General features: G+C 58.2%; 1 protein-coding gene across 1 annotated transcript; it reads left to right on the forward strand.

The window, feature by feature from the left end:
• The first annotated feature begins 9 nt into the window (after positions 1–9).
• On the forward strand, positions 10–15,689 carry SHISA7 (shisa family member 7). The gene is made up of 6 exons (XM_019437895.2): positions 10–250; positions 7,146–7,876; positions 9,111–9,265; positions 10,792–10,857; positions 11,337–11,486; positions 13,725–15,689. The coding sequence occupies exons 2-6, from the start codon at positions 7,197–7,199 to the stop codon at positions 14,366–14,368; spliced, it is 1,695 nt and encodes a 564-aa protein (XP_019293440.2). The 5' UTR covers positions 10–250; positions 7,146–7,196; the 3' UTR covers positions 14,369–15,689.
• Positions 15,690–16,657: the final 968 nt, after the last annotated feature.

A 16,657-nucleotide genomic window follows, 5' to 3' on the forward strand; every position in this document is an offset into this window, starting at 1 on the left:
GCAGGTGGGGAGGGGGAGGTGCCTCTCCCCTGCTCCCAGCCGGCGCGAGGCAAAGGCGAGGCTGGCCCAGCCACATCTGCGCGGACAGGAGCTGCCGGCCGGGTCGCCCGCCCCGCACGCTGCCGGCCGCCCCCCACCGGCGCGCACACGCCCAGCCGGTTGGCTCGCAGACACGCGCTCGCTCTGCCTCCCCGGCCGGCCGCCCGCCGCCGCCCCCGACTCCCCAAGGGTCCCGACTCCGGAAAGTGAGGTGAGCGCGACCGCACCCCGGTGCGGAGGGGGAAACTGAGGCACGGGGCCACGGGGACGGGGAGGAAGGAAGAGGCAGGTATGCGGGTGAGTGGATGAATGGCTGGGAAGGACAGACCGCTTCCTCTGAGTGCTTCCTGCTCCCCTAAGACGCAGGAGTCTGGGGATCCACATGGGGGCTCCCAGAATTCTGCAGCCCCCGTGGAGATCTGGGAGTCGGAACTCCGCGCAGCCCCCAGTCAAGGCCCCCCAACCCCTTGAGATTCGCAGCCCTTGGCCCCCAGCCCCCGCCTCCAACCTCGGGGACCTAAGAAGGCAACCTCTGAATCCCCCAGAGACCCAGCAGTCGGAGCCCTCCCCAGCCCGCCCCCACCGGGGAATCAGAGTCCGCCCCCACCCCCACCCCCGCCAATCCTGGAATCCCAGACCCCTCCCAGAAGGCCCCGTCCGCGGAACCCGGCGTCAGAGCGCCCAGCACCCCCTCTCCCCGGGGACCGAGGAGTCCCCTCCTCCCCGCTCCTCCAGGCCCCCCCGGCCCCCGCCTTCCGGATCCAGGTGTCCCCCCTCCTCACCCCCCAGCCTGATGCCTCGCGTCTCGGAGGCCGCGCTCGCGTCGCCATGGCAACAGGAGTCTATTTTGCGCTGGGAACACACAGCTCCCGCTGCAGCGCCCCCCCACCCCGCCCCTCCAACCTGGGCCTGAGTGAGAGTAGGGGGACCGGGGAGAGAGACCGGGGACCGGGGTGGGGTGAGGGTAGGGGACACAGAGACACTCAGAGGGACAGAGATCTGTAGAAAGCAAACCTGGGAAAGAGACATAGAGACAGAGACAGAGACAGAGAGGCAGAGAGACATGGGGGGGGGCACAGAGACAGGCCGGAGAGAGACAGAGACGATGGGACAAGGGGAAGAAGGGAAGTGTTGGCACACAGAAAACAGACTCCGAGAACGGGACACCGCCGGGGGGGGGGGGGGGGGGCGGGAAACGAACGTGTGACAGAGACTCGGGACACAGAGAAGCGATGAGACCTGGAAAGAGAGACACAGGCTAAGAGGACCATGACCCAGGGCAGATCCGGCTGGAGAGGAGAGGCCGCCGGCGGGCCGGTGGGAGGCGGGGTCCGGGAGAAGGGTGGACAGCGGAGATATCCGGAGTCAGAGAGGTGCCAGAGACAGGAAGGTGTAGGGACGGGCCGGCCGCCGGGAGCGTGCCCAGGGAGGGTCCTTGTCTCTGAGTCCTCTCCGCGTGGGCGCCCAGGACTGCGATCCCCGCCCCCCATCCGGACCCCTCCCCTTCCCCCTCGCTCTGCTCCCCCAGCCCGAGCACCTGGACTTGAACCCACACCCTCTCCCCTCTCCTGCTTTCCACATCCCTACCCCAGATCGACCCCTCACCTCAATCCCAGATATTCCTAGGGGAATATCATGCCCCCCCGGACCCTGCGTGCCCCCAGCGTGTCTCTCTCTCTCTCTCTCTCTCTCTCTCTCTCTCTCTCTCTCTCATACCTGCCGTGCACCCTCAGCCCCCCTCCACCACCACCTCCAAACCCCTCTCCGGCCCCCAGTTCACCAGCTCAGGGCTTCTGACTTCCTGGGTCTCACCCTTCTGTGGGCTTCTGTTCTCTCTCTCTCTCTCTCTCTCTCTCTCTCTCTCTCTCTGTTTGTTGATCTCAGAACCCCACTTCTCTGAGTCTTTGCCCCTCCTGTGAGTATCTGTCTTCCCCCTCACTGCTCCCCCACTCTGGGTCTCTGTCCTCCTCCCTGGGTCTCTGTCCTCCCGGGGTCTCCCCCTGCTCTCACATCTCTGTGTCCCTCTCCCTGGGTCTTTCTCCTCCTCTCTCTGAGTCTTCCCCAAACCCCCAAGTCTCTCTCCTTGTCCTGCTCCATCTCTCTCTGCTGCCACACATCTCAGAAGGCGACTCACCTGGCCCCCACCCCAGCTGGCAGAATCTGGAGAGGGCACAGGAGCAGGGTGTGGAGTGTGGGGCACAGTGCTGTGAGGGTCCCAGGAGCCTGCTCTGGAAACCCTCCTCAAGTTGGCTCCCCAGATCTCTGTATGTCTCTCGGGTCCTAGGCGGGGGGCTGGGGAAGGGGCACAGCCAGACCTCTGGCCCTGAGCTGCTGAGCATGCATGGGGCAGAAAGGGAGGACACTGGGGTGCAGGGAGGAGACTAGGGTGCAGGGAGGGAAGAGATTGGGGTAAGGGCCCCTTTTCTCTTCAGCTGTGGGGGGAGGAAAGTGCCTGCGTGTGTAAGGGGTGCGAGAAGGGCTTTGGGGGGTGCGGGGGGGGGGAGTTGTCACGTGCCTGCTTCCAGACTCCACCGCTGGGTGAGGGTGTGTTTGCAAGTGTGTGTGTGTGTGTGTGTGTGTGTGTGTGTGTGCCCATGAGGTTGCATGACTGTGGGCTGTGATGTGTATGGTCGTGTGTCCATGTAGAGCTGGTTTGGGCAGGTCTCTGGCTGTATTGGGAGCTATGTGTGGTCCCAGGGTGTCACAACTGAGATTGTGTCCTGTGGGTGGAACGGTTGTGTGTCCTCATGGAGCTGTGTATCTGTGTATCTGTGTGTTGGGAGGAGGTCTACAGGTGTGCCGCCGGGATGACATTGGGTGTCCTTGTGCGTTGTGTCTGGCACATGGCGTGGGTGTCCTGTGTTCTCCGTCATTGCGTGCATATCATGTTGTGTGTGTGTGTGTGTATGTGTGTTGTGTAAGGGAAGAATCAGTCCTCCTGTATCCTTGTGTCTGGACAGGCCACTGTGTCCCTAGGTGTGTGTCCACTTTCCTTCCGGAGGCATAAGACAGGGTAGGAGGTTATGGGTCCCTCCACTAACAGAGGTGGTGTGTGTGTGTGTGTGTGTGTGTGTGTGTGTGTGTGTGTGTCTGGGTGCATTGCTGGGTTTGAGGGATGTATGCTGTGGCCCCTCCCCCACTCCCCAGAGTTGTCAATGGCCTGGAGTTGTGTCTCCCTGGGTATGTGCATGTGTAAGCAGTTGGAGGAGATAATGGGACTCTGTTAGCAGAGGGAAGAATTGTGTCCGTGGAGCTCAGCCGGAAGCTTGGCACAGAATGGGGACTGAGTGAGCAAACCGCTAGCCCATTTGGTGCCTTTATGCAAATGAGACAAAGGTACCCCCTGGTCCAATGCAGCTCCCCTGCGGCTATGGTTTGGCAGGCAGATGGCACCCTCGTGTGAGTTCTAAAGGGTGCACCTTCCCCCAGATGGATGCAGCCCCATCAGCACGCCTTAAGGAGGAGAGCCTGGCTGGATTCCAGCCTCGCAACCAGAGCTCCTTGTGCAGTGCACAACCTGCCCAACCGTATGTGGCAGCCCTCAATGAATGAAGAAATCCACATCGCTGCATGCATGTGGATTCCCTGATAAAAGAGGTGTGTCTGTATGCATGTCAACCCACGTTTGTCTGCATGGAATAAAGGGACCCATGCCCTACAGGTGGCAGTGCCCTGAGCCCTGAGTTCAAAGCCTAGCTCCAATGCTTGGGCACTGTAAGGCTTAGGCAAACGATAGTACCTCTTGGAACCTCAGTGTTTTTGTCTGAAGTGGGGGAGGGGGAGAGAGAGAGAGAAGACCCACCTGTCATACATCTTTCAACATTCATCAATGCCATAGTGCTGTGGACACAACCATGAACAAGAAAGACCAAAAAAAAAAGTCTGCCTTTATGCAGTGCATAGTCTATGGGGCCACTGCACGTATAATGCGGCAGCAAGAGATGGCACCCATAACTAGACAGAAAGCAGGTGCAGGGAGCAGAGTGGCTGGAGGTGCTAGTTTAGACAGGGCAGGGAGGGACACTGAGAAGACATGTGAAGGGCGCCTGAAGGAAGGAAGGGGGTGGGTCAGACCGATATCTGCAACAAGGCGGGGGGGGGGGGGTGTCCCAGGCCAGAGGGACAACAAATGCACAGGCAGGAAGAAGGGACCCTCTTGGACACGGGACCTGGAAAAGCATGAAGGGACAGGGACAGGGAGAAGGGTTCGCATTTTATTTTGGGTGTGATAGGAAGCCATTGGGCAGTTTCGACAGGGCAACGCTTGACGTCATCTGACCTATGCTGGTGGGTTTTTCGTTTCTTAAAATTGTGGCAAGATACACGTAACGTAAAGTTTACTGTTTTAACCATTAAAAAAAAAATGTTTATGTGTTTATTTTGAGAGAGAGAGAGACCGTGCATGAGCAAGGGAGGGGCAGAGAGAGACAGAATCCCAAGCAGGCTCTGAGCTGTCAGTGCAGAGCCCCACTCGGGGCTCGACCTCATGAACCACGAGATCATGACCTGAGCCGAAATCAAGAGTCGGACTGAGCCACCCAGGCGCCCGATAGTCTTTAAACTATTTTTACGTGTACCGTTCAATGATACTTAGGACACCGGGAATGTGCCACCATTGCCACCAATTCAGAACATTTCTATCACCCCAAAGCAGCCGCTCCCCATTCTCCCACTCTCCCCCAGCCCCAGGCAACCGCTAACCAGATTTTCTGGCTTTATAGACCTGACTCCTGTGGACGTTTCGTGTAAGAGCAATCATCCCGCATATGACTGTTTGTGTCTGGCTTCTTTCATGTGCTGTTTTTCGGGTTCACCTGTGATGTAACGTATCAGTGCCCCGTTCCTCGCTAAGGCGGAATAATATTTCATTGTACGCATAGACCGCGTTGTGTGGATCTGTTCCTCTGTTGGTGAACGTCCGGGTGGTCTCCGCTTTGGGGGTGTTACGAATAGTGCTGCTGTCAACACTCGCGTGTTAAGTTTTCGTGTGAGCGTACGTTTTCGGTTCTTTGGGCAGATGCACAGGCGTGGAATTGCCAGGTCATGTGATAACTGCTTAACTTTCGAGGAGCCACCAAACAGCTTTGCACGGTGTGAGCTAAGCCACTGCTAAGATGCCTATTAAGCAGGGAGTGGGATATTCTAGCCCAGATTCAAGGGAGGGGCCAGGGCTGGAGCTAAAAGGGAAGTTGAGGCCCCTTGCAGGAGCAGGGCAAGCTGACTGAGGCGTGGGGAGCCTCGGCTCCCATGACCCTCTCCCCAGCCCAGCCCCTACTCCTTTTGGTGATAATGGTGTGGTCCCCAAACACACACACCCCCAGTGGAAAGGAGCAGATAAACCTAATACCTAATGATGCTCATTCAACTCGTCCTATCCACCCTCCCATCCTCTTTTTTTTTTAATTTATTTTTTTAACGGTTATTTATTTTTGAGAGCGAGAGAGACAGAGCACGAACAGGGGAGGGGCAGAGAGAGAGGGAGACACAGAATGTGAAGCAGGCTCCAGGCTCTGAGCCGTCAGCACACAGCCCAACACAGGGCTCAAATTCACAAACCGTGAGATCATGACCTCAGCCAAAGTCAGCCGCTCAACCGACTGAGCCACCCAGGCGCTCCTACCCTCCCATTCTCTCATGCTGCTTTCATTTGGTCATGACTTCCTGCAAAATTTCTTCATATTTGTCCTTAACAGTTTTCAACAAGCGTCACCCTGGTGTACGTCTGTGCGCCCAGCCCTCTCCCGCCCCTGGAATATAAGCCCCGTGAAGGCGGGAACGCTGTGGCTTAGTCACCGCTGCACCCTCAGGGCTCAGGACACACTGTGGAAGCATCCGTCCTGCCGTTCTGCTGCCTAGAAACGGCCCCATCTGGCCCCTCACTCTGCCGTCTCCTCCCTGGCCCTGTTCCTGGCCACCCCCTGAACTAGCGGCTGCAGTGTGCACAGTGCGCGGCACTGCAACAGACCAGGGCGTTCTGAGCTCCTTACAAAGATCAACCCGGCTCATCCTTCTAACCACCCCCTGATAACCATCCTTACCCCGATTTCACACATGGGGAGACTGAGGCACATGATCAGCTCTGCCACCCTGCGTCGCCTGCTGTCCTGAGACACTTCAGACCTACAACTGTGTGTGTGCTCGAGAGACAGAGGGAGAGGGTGGAGGAGGGAGGGAGGGAGAGAGAAGCTTGAGGCCCCTGAATTACCAGACCTAAATAAAGGAGAGAGAGGGGCCTTTGGGGGCGACCGAGGACCAGCCGGGTCTGAGCCAGCACTCCTCAACCGGGGCAGCTGTGACCCCAGGGGACCGCTTGGCACTGCCTGGAGGCATCTTATGTCGTCACCATGCGGAGAATGCGAACTCTCCTGGCACCCAGTGGCACACAGGTCGGGCCCAACGTGAGCGGTGTCAGGCTAAGAAGTCCTGACCACCTGGGTCCACCTGTCTGCTCTGTAAACTCAAGTTCTCAACTCCAATCTCTCTCTCTCTCTCTCTCTCTCTCTCTCTCTCTCTCTCTCTCCCCACCCACACCTCTTCCTCTCACCTTCCCCATCTCCCCCTGCTCCTCCCATCCCGCCCACCCCACATCTGTGTCCATTGCCTCCCCCATCCGCACTGACCCACCACAACCTCCTCCCCCGCTCTCCACGCCCCCATATCACCCCCCCCCGCCCTCTTACGCTCCCCCTGCCGTCGCTCGCTCGCTCCTCTCCCCGGTTTCTTCTCCCCACATCACATCTTTCCTCTGGGTTTTGCCCATCCTTTACTTCTGTGCGCCCGTCTGACATCTCCGCGGACCTTCCCAATCCCCCCCCCCCCCACACCCCCCCATCGCTCGCTTTGACCCTACCGGCGTCTGCCCATTATCACGGCCATTCTCCTGCGGCGCGTCCGGGGCGTATTTCCGTTCCGCCCCCTCCCCAAACACCCCTGCGTCCACTGCCCTGGGGGGCTGCTAACTCGGCGCGCGGCATCTCCCTCTCCACGCATCCTTTCTGTCCCCTGCGGCATGATTCTCGCCATTCTTCTGCCTTCCTCCTCGCGTCCGGCCCCCCACCCCCACATGTCTGCACATCTGGCCATCTCTCTCTCGCCCCCCGCTGCAGCCTCGGTTCTCCCCCCGGCCTGGCAGCCCGGTCCGACCTCCTGCGCGCCCCATGCCGTCCCTCCTGCTGCTCGGGACCCTCCTGCTCCTGGCCTCGACCGCCCGCCAGGCCGGGGCGCGCCCGTCCAACACCACAAGCGCCGAGCCCCCGGGCCCGCTGCCCGCCCTGCTGGCGCACCTGCGGCGCCTGACCGGGGCGCTGACGGGCGGCGGGGGCGCTGCGGGCCCGGGCGCCAACGGCACCAGGACCAGCACGGCGAGCGGGACCGGCGCGGCGGCGCGGGCGCCCCCTCCGGCCGAGCTCTGCCACGGCTACTACGATGTCATGGGACAGTACGACGCCACCTTCAACTGCAGCACCGGCTCCTACCGCTTCTGCTGCGGCACCTGCCATTACCGCTTCTGCTGCGAGCACCGCCACATGCGCCTGGCACAGGCGTCCTGCTCCAACTACGACACGCCGCGCTGGGCCACCACGCCGCCGCCGCTGGCCGGGGGCGTCGGGGGTGCCGGGGGCGCGGGCGGGGGGCCCGGGCCCGGCCAGGCCGGGTGGCTGGAAGGGGGCCGGGCGGGGGGCGCAGGGGGGCGCGGGGGCGAGGGCCCCGGGGGCAGCACGGCCTACGTGGTGTGCGGGGTCATCAGCTTCGCCCTGGCCGTGGGCGTCGGCGCCAAAGTGGCCTTCAGCAAGGCGTCCCGTGCGCCCAGGGCGCACCGGGAGATCAACGTGCCCAGGTGTGTGAGCGCTGGGACCCTAGGGCAGGGCGCCTGGGGGCGGGGCCTGGGCTATCAGGGGTGGAGCCATCTGGAGAGGGCAGGGCTACAGGGAACCAGGCTTGCTCAGAGATGCGGGAGGCAGCCACAGCGAGCGCGGGAGCAGATACCCAGGGAGACCGAAGGGGTCCCAAGAATAGGGGCGACAGAACCGGCCCGGCTGCTGAGTGACGGGAGAGGCTCAGGCCTTTATCCATCCAACAAACTTATTTGTTGGGCACCGTCTGTGTGTGGGTCAGAAGCTGGGCATACAGCTGTGGACCAAACCAGGTCCCTGCCCTGCTGGGTGAAGCTGGCTTTCAATCCCAGGTCAGACTGTAATGAGGATTAACTGAGTTGATTCATGTCAAGTCTGGGCACATAGTAAGCCCTCCATAAACGCTGGCTGCCGTTATCATTAAATGTGAGTGGTGGGGAGAGTAAGCAAGTCAAACGGGTATTTGTGGGAAGGGTATTCCAGGCTGAGGGAACAGCACGTATAAACGTCCTGATAGAACTTGCGGGACAGCGACGGAGCCTCTGAGCCTGCGGAGCAGTGGGCGGAAGCAGGTTTATTCTAAGATGGGGGGGGGGGGTGTCTGGAGGGCGCGGAGCTCAGGCACGAAGCCATCTGATGGTTCCAGAGGAGTCTCTGGGGACAGCAGAGGACCAGGGTGGAAGCGGGAGGCCCCTTAGGACACTAGCAATGAGCCAGCAATGAGAGGAGGCACTGGGGGCAGCACAGGTGGCAAGTGGTCCGCTAGGGATTTATCTTGGAAGTCCAACATGGCTGAGGGCCATGAAAAGAAAGAGAAGCAGGAGCCAGGGGCGAGTCTCAGGGTTTCGGTCCGCACAACTGGACGGAAGAGGCACACTTTACCGCCAAGGGAAGGCTGTTAAAGGAACGGGAGGGAGGCCCCAGGTTCAGGGTGGGGTGGGGGCCCAGGGAGGACGGTGTGGGAAGGACCACAGAAGGGGCTGGGTCCCAACGAATTGGGGAAGGGGCGCTTCAAGCAAGAAATGTGGTCGGAGGAACCTTGGGGCGAGCGGTGCTCAGATGGACATTAGCGATGGGCGTGGCCAAAGACGAGGAGCCCCGCCGAGCTGACCGACTCCCCCAAAGGGGAGAGCAGGGAGGGAAAAGCAGCCCGGGGCCTCCCCCTCCCTGCCCCCACCCCCGTCCCCAGGCCGCTGACCGGCTCTCTGCCACCTTTAGGGCTCTGGTGGACATTCTGAGGCATCAGGCTGGGCCTGGGACCCGCCCGGACCGGGCACGAAGCAGCTCCTTGACCCCGGGGGTCGGGGGCCCCGACAGCATGCCCCCGAGGACGCCCAAGACCCTCTACAACACCGTGAAGCCCTCCAATCTCGGTGAGTGGGACCTGGGAGCCGGGAATGCCGCTGCGGCCTCTGACCACGCCCATCTGCCTTGTAGCCCCGCCCCCCGGGTAGTCCCACCCCCGGTGCCCAGGCCCCGCCCGCGCCCCCAGCCCACCCTCCAGCCTCTTCCTGCTCTGAACCCGACCAGTTCCCGGCAAGGCTGGAGGGACCCTGCTGTGAATCAGGACCCCTCCTTGCCCTCCCGTGAACCCCCTGGGTGGGTATCACGGACGCCACGGTGATTTCAATGTAGACATTCTCGGCCCCTGCACTTGAGAAAGCCAGCGTCAGAGCTCCTAACAGCCACACACACAAGAAAGCACCTAACTATCGAATTAGAATGTCCTGAACACTGCCTGGGTTTGAACCCTGGCTCTGCCGCTGGCTACCTGGGACACACGATCTCACCTTTCTGGGCCTCACTTCCCCCCGCCATAAAACAAGCAGCGTCGCCGTCGCGGGTTACTGCAAAGCTCAAATGAACTAACGACGGAAGGCTTAGAGCAGTGCCTCGCACAGAAAAAAGGTCCATGTAAATATGAGCTGTTCTCATATTTTATGATGAGTTCACCAGGGAGCTGTAACAGGTTAAAAAGAGTCTCGTCTGGTTTGAGGAGGAGGAGGAGGAAGACTTCCCCCAGGATACCGTTTGAGCAGTGGCCTGGAGGGTGAGGGGCCTACCTGGGCCGGGCAATGTCTGAGCCTCTGAAGCATAGTCTGTGAGGCCAGGGAGAGGGTGGGCAGACACCTCAGGAAGGATCTGAGCACCAGGCTGAGCTGAGGAGCTCTGTCTTTGTCCTGATGGCGATGGGAGCCACGGAGGACTTTAGAACAGGGGAGCAACAAAGTCAGAAGTGAGTGGAAGAATTTTTCTGGAACTCATGTGAAGGGGGAGAGATGAGAGGAAGAAGGTGCAGGAGGAGGCTGGGTAGTAATGCAGGCTATACAGGACAAGGCCTGAGCTGGGGTCAGAAATGTAGGGGAAGAGATGGGTTTGAATCGTAATATAAGGAAGACACATTTGAGGTGGGTCTTGAGGGATGAGTAGTTCTTCAGGCAAAGAAGGGGAGGAAGGAATTCAAGTCAGAGAGAACAGCATAATAGCATCTGCAAAGGCCCTGTAGCAGGACTGAGCTAGGCTCATTCAGGCAAGGCATCAGCTAGGGCCGAGTAAGTCTCAAACACCATTCCCGGCTTAGATTTTGTCCTGTGGATGACAGTCAGCTGTGGGAAGAGACTCCAGCAGCATAGGGGCAGGGGCAGGTGTGGGTGTCAGGAGTACTACCAAGGCGGGGGCGGGGGGGCTGATCTGGAAGATGGGCTGGCCAAATGGCCAGGAAGCCGATTTGATGATCCAGAAGGGTGAGGAAGGTCAGAGCAGAGATTCAGGAGATAGGAGGGATCAGAGCTGGGAACCCAGTGGACATGAGTGGAAATCCTCCCATGAGACCAGGACAGCAGTGCCAGCTGGGAGTGGGTGATGGCAGTGACACCACTTCCCTTCTTGGTCCCCACAGATAATCTGCACCACAACTACCTGCACCTCAACGTCAACAGCCCCAAGCACCATGCCGCCACGATGGGTAGGGACTGGGGCTGGGTTGGGGGGAGGACAAAGGCTCCTTTCCTTCCCTGCCTGTATTAAGCCTGAGCTGGGTGCCCAGGATAGAGCAGGTGTGAGATCCTGTGAGCCCTGGCCTCCCAGTCCAGCCAGGTGACCAAGCTAGCCTCAGTTTCCCAGTCTCATCTCTCTCCTGCCGGGGCTTGTGGGGAAATGTGTGGAGTGGACGGCCCCTCCAGCCTCCGGCCAGGCACACAGCAGGTGCTGAGCACGTGCCAGTTACCTCTCTTCCTGTGACATGACCTGCTTCCCCAGCATTGAGCCTGTCTCCTGAGGTCGGGGGAGCAAGTATCTGTGAGGGGCCAGAATCCCTGGTTTCCACTCCCTAAGGGGCTGGGGGCTGGAACTGCTGGGTCAAAGGGAGAAGGGGCTGGGAGCCTGGACTCCTGGGTCTGAGGGAGGAGGGGCTGGACTGACCCCTGCCATGCCCCTCTGCCCCAGACTGGCGTGCCGTTCCGCCACCCAGCCCCTCCTTGCACTACTCCACGCTGTCCTGCTCTCGGTCCTTCCACAACCTCTCACATCTGCCCCCGTCCTATGAGGCCGCTGTGAAATCTGAACTCAACCGCTACTCCTCCCTCAAGAGACTGGGTGAGTCCCAGGAAGGGGAGGGCGAAGCTGATGGGGTGGGGCCAGGGCCTGGGTTTAGGAGTGTGGACAGTGGCCCAATAGGCCTCTGAAAGTGCTTTTTAAAAATGCATATCCGTGCCCCCCTAAGATCTATTGTATTCATTAGGACTTGTATTTACAATTAACAGAAATACAACTTAAGCCAAAAACAAAAGGCAACTACATTGGCTTGATATGGGAAAGTCTATGAATCATGAGCTTCAGGTATGGCTGGATCCAGGGGTTCAAAAGCTATCTCCAGGATTCTACATCTCTTCTTTATTTACAGACAGATTCTTCTTTAGTGGTAGCAAAGACTGACCTGAGAAATTTCAAGACGCTATTCTGCCAGCAGAAAAGGGTCTTTCCCAATGATTCTAGCATTCCCAGGTCTAGATCCCACTGGTCCAAATTGGGTCACACGCTCATCCCTGGACTAATCACTGTGATTCTGGACATTTCTGGGTCAGTGGCAAGAGCCTTCAAACATTTCATTATTTTTAAAAAAATTTTTTTAACATTTATTCATTTTTGAGAGACAGAGCACAAGCAGGGGAGGCACAGAGAGAGGCAGAGGCACAGACTCCAAAGCGGGCTCCAGGCTCTGAGCTATCAACACAGAGCCCGACATGGGGCCTGAACCCACGACCCATGAGATCATGACCTGAGCCAAAGTCAGACGTTCAACTGACTGAGTCACCCAAGCACCCCACATTTTATTATTTTTTAAGTTTATTTATTTATTTTTGAGAAGGAGAGTGGGGGAGGGGCAGAGAGGGAGAGACAGAATCCCAAGCAGGCTCCGCACTGTTAGCGCAGAGCCCAATGTGGGGCTCAAACCCACAAAGCACGAGATCATGATTCCAGCCGAGATTAAGAGTCAGACGCTTAACTGACTGAGTCACTCAAGCACCCTAAGCCTTCAAACAGTTTAAACTGAGAGCCAGGGGCGCCTGAGTGCCTCACTTGGTTAAGCATCTGACTTCAGCTCAGGTCATGATCTCACGGTTCCTGAGTTCAAGCCCCGAGTCTGGCTTTTGGATCCTCTGTCTCCCTCTCTCTCTCTGGCCCTCCACCACCCCCTCAAAAATAGACATTAAAAAAAAAAAAAAAAGATTTAAACTGAGAGCCACATTAAGAAATGCTTTTTATATCATGACCCCTGAGACACATATAATATGTATAATTTTTAGTTACAGCAAAACTTTGAAACTTGTTACGGATATTTTCAAACATGCCCAGCATTAGAAGACATTGTAAAACGAATGTTCCCATCGCTCAACTCAACAATGAGCGACATTTTGTTAATCTAGACTCCCTTCAGCACACTTTTGGCGGATTATTTTAAAACAAACCCCAGGTACTGCCACTGCATCCATTAATATTTCAATAACACAAACAGAACTGAAATAAAAATTTTAGGAACAGGTTGCTTACCCTTATTCCCCTAGTATACCCATGCCTCTTTTTAAATAACTTTTTTAAATGTTTATTTGTTTTTTTAAAGTAATCTCTACACCCAGTGTGGGGCTCCAATGCACAACCGCGAGACCAAGAGTCGGATGTTTCACTGACTGAGCCAGCCAGGCGTCCCTGTGTGGATGCTTTCTGAAAATTTTCTATTCTAGTTAATTTTAAAATGCCATTCACCCTCTACAAAACTGACTTCATAACCCACGAATAGGTCACATCTCCAAATTTGGGGCGGGGGGCGGGGGGAAGGAAATTCCCCCCACATCTGCTGGCCCACCATCTGTGTCACACAGCTAGCCTGATGGTTTTGGCCGACTAAAATTTGAGACTCACTTGGGCGCCTGGGTGGCTTAGTCGGTTGCGCGCCGACTTCGACTCAGGTCATGATCTCGCGGTCTGTGAGTTCGAGCCCCGCCTGAGGCTCTGTGCTGACAGCTCAGAGCTTGGAGCCTGCTTCAGTTTCTGTGTCTCCCTTTCTGCCCCTCTCCAGCTTGCACTCTGTCTCTCTCTCTCTCTCTTTCAGAAACGAATAAATGTTAAAAAAAAAAAATTTTTTTTTATTTAAATAAGATCCCTCCACCTATGTCACCTATGTCACCCACCTGTGTCCAGGCTAATAATGACCAGGGCATTCTGGTGATCCCTGGGGTCCTCGTGGGTGTGGGATGTACGGAAGCCAGGGGGGCGGGGGCACGTTCTGGACTGGTTGGGGACTTACCTGTATGGCCTTTCCCCCTCTTCCCCCAGCGGAGAAGGATCTGGATGAGGCCTACCTGAAGCGCCGGCACCTGGGGGAGATGCCCCGCGGGACGCTGCCCCTGCACACTCTTCGGCGACCTGGCACGGGGGGCGGCTACCGCATGGATGCCTGGGGCGGCCCCGAGGAGCTGGGCCTGGCGCCCGCGCCCAACCCGCGGCGCGTCATGTCCCAGGAGCACCTGCTGGGCGACGCGGGCCGCGCGCGCTACGAATTCACCCTGCCGCGCGCGCGCCTGGTGTCGCAGGAGCACCTGCTCCTCTCGTCGCCCGAGGCCCTGCGCCAGAGCCGGGAGCACCTGCTGTCGCCCCCGCGCAGCCCCGCGCTGCCCCCCGAGCCCGCCGCCCGCGCGGGTCTGGCCGCGTCCCATTCCAACTTGCTGCTGGGACCCGGGGGGCCCCCCACGCCGCTGCACGGGCTGCCCCCGCCGCCCGGCCTGCACCCGCACCACCACCACGGTCTGCACGGCTCGCCGCAGCCCGCCTGGCTGTCGGACGCCGGCGGGGGAGGGGGCACGCTGGCGCGCAGGCCGCCCTTCCAGCGCCAGGGCACGCTGGAGCAGTTGCAGTTCATCCCCGGCCACCACCTGCCGCAGCACCTGCGCACCGCCAGCAAGAACGAGGTGACCGTCTGAGGCCAGGCCCGGGGGCTTGGGGGCTGCGGCCTCGCGGGGCCCCCATCCCAGCCCGGATCCCTCAACACACTCCAGGGGCCCGGGACCCAGGATCAGCCTGTGGCCAGGGGGCTGCCTCCGAGGACACTGCTTTGGATGAAATCGTCACCGGAGACAAAACCTCCTCTGGGATGTCACGGTAGATAAGATCCCTCCTCCTATGTCGCCGTTTGAGGCAAGGCCTCTTTCCCATGACGTTATCACAGAGGAAGAGCCCTGCCTGTGAGCTCATCACTAGTGAAAATGTCTGTGTTCTGTGATGTCATCACAGGGACAAAACCTCCTCCCCATTAATCCGTCACAGAAGAATAGGCCCGCTCCTGAAGTCAACACTAGCGGCCATGTCTATGTTCCATGAAGTCATCACAGACTTTCTTCCTGGGAGGTCACAGCAGAGGCAATGCCTTACCCTATGACATCATCCCTAGAGACAAAGATTCCTTCCTGTGAATGTCATTGCAGAGACAAGTCTCACCCTTATGATGTCATCTCCGGCACCAAAAGGCCTCTTCTGACATCATCGTCAGGAAAATATTTTCTTCCAGAGAAGATGCCTGTGTCTATGATGTTGTCGCTACAGACAAAGCCATCTTCCTGGGACACATCGCAAGCAAAATGCCTTGCCAACTGTGTCCTCGCCATCCATAGGACTGTCCACGACATTGTCACGGGGACTCTGCCTCCTTCCTGCGATGCCATCTCCAGAGAAGGTGCCTTGCCCTATGACATTATCAGAGGGACCGTGCCTCTTCCCGTGATGTCATCACCAGAGGTGACAACCTGCCCCTGGGGCACTCCAGGATGAGGCCCCTTCTGTGGTATCACCACTGGACTCTGCCTGCTCGGAGATGATGCTGTAAGACACCTGCACTGCTCCTGCCCTATCATGAGAAGGCAGGGCACGCCCAGAATCCATGAGAACCCCCCCAGGGTCACCAGAGAAAGTGCCCTGAGCTGAGACATCTGAGGGATGTTGTTGCTGCGGAGGCAACCCCACCCGGAGAGAATGGTCTGACTGCAGGTTGTTGGCAGCAGGCCCCCGCTGAGGTTCTGTCCCGGGATTGTGATGACATCACCACAGACACTGCCTGCTCTGGAGGGCCATCATTTGTGATGGTGTCACCCGAGTTTCTGCCTTGTCCTGCCATGACTTCACTCGGTCACTCCTGTCCCTGACAGCAAGGACATGCCCTGCAGGACTTCCACCAGACTCTCCCTCTAAAGGGTGCCTGGGCCTCAGACCCCATCCCTGTGCAGTGATGTCACCTCCTGTGTGACTCCTCAAGGAGGCCACTCTAGCCCACCAGCCTCCCAGAGTCGTGGGACTCACAGTGGCCCAAAAGCTGGCCTCGTTTCTTTCTGCCATAACGAGAGACATCATTGCCTCTGTCAACAAACTCCTGGATTTCTGTTGGGGGTGAGGTGGGATGGGGTTGGTTGGGGTGTGCCCACTGTTGATTTGGCTGATGATATCATCGGTGCCATAAGACTTCCACCACTCATGATGGCATTGTACCTGGGGTCAAATGCTAACCATGTCTGATGATGACATCATTTCCCAGGATTCCCTATGACCTACGGTGTCCATCTCCCAGGATCTACCACAACCATTGTATCATCTCCTAGGACCCATCATGACATATTATGTCATTACCTTCCAGAATCCTCAATGGCTGATGGTAGCATCCTCTACCAGGATCCACTAGCACTGATGATGCCACCATTTCCCATAGTCCCTGACAACTGTGGTGTCATCACTTCCTAGGACCCATGAAAGCCAATGCTATCATCACCTCCCAGGATCCACTTCAACCATGATGTCATCACCTCCCAGGATCCATTTCAACCATGGGGTTATCACCTCCTGGGATCCATGAGCGCTAATGGAGTCATCACCCCCCAAGATCCATTTCAACCGTGACGTCATCACCTCCCAGGACCCATGAGAGCTAATGGGGTCATGACCCCCCAGGACCGACTCCCACCATGGTGTCATCACCCCCCAGGACCCATGAGAGCTAATGGGGTCATGACCCCCCAGGACCGACTCCCACCATGGTGTCATCACCCCCCAGGACCCATGAGAGCTAATGGGGTCATGACCCCCCAGGATCCACTCCCACCATGGTGTCATCACCTCCCAGGACCCACCATAACCATAGCATCATCATCTCCTAGGATCCATGACACCCAAATATGTCATCATTTACTAGGATCCACTTCAACCATATGCATCGTCATCTTCCAGGA

The sequence above is a fragment of the Panthera pardus genome, unplaced genomic scaffold (assembly GCF_024362965.1).
Source record: "Panthera pardus isolate Hobbes unplaced genomic scaffold, ASM2436296v1 HiC_scaffold_18, whole genome shotgun sequence".
Taxonomy (NCBI): Eukaryota; Metazoa; Chordata; class Mammalia; order Carnivora; family Felidae; genus Panthera; species Panthera pardus.

Excerpts from the sequence above, each read along its gene's own strand:
- SHISA7 (XM_019437895.2), top strand. The coding sequence starts at position 7,197 with ATGCCGTCCCTCCTGCTGCTCGGGACCCTCCTGCTCCTGGCCTCGACC. Across the intron at positions 7,877-9,110 it reads CGGGAGATCAACGTGCCCAG|GGCTCTGGTGGACATTCTGA; the intron begins GTGTGTGAGCGC and ends TGCCACCTTTAG. Across the intron at positions 11,487-13,724 it reads CTCCTCCCTCAAGAGACTGG|CGGAGAAGGATCTGGATGAG; the intron begins GTGAGTCCCAGG and ends CTCTTCCCCCAG.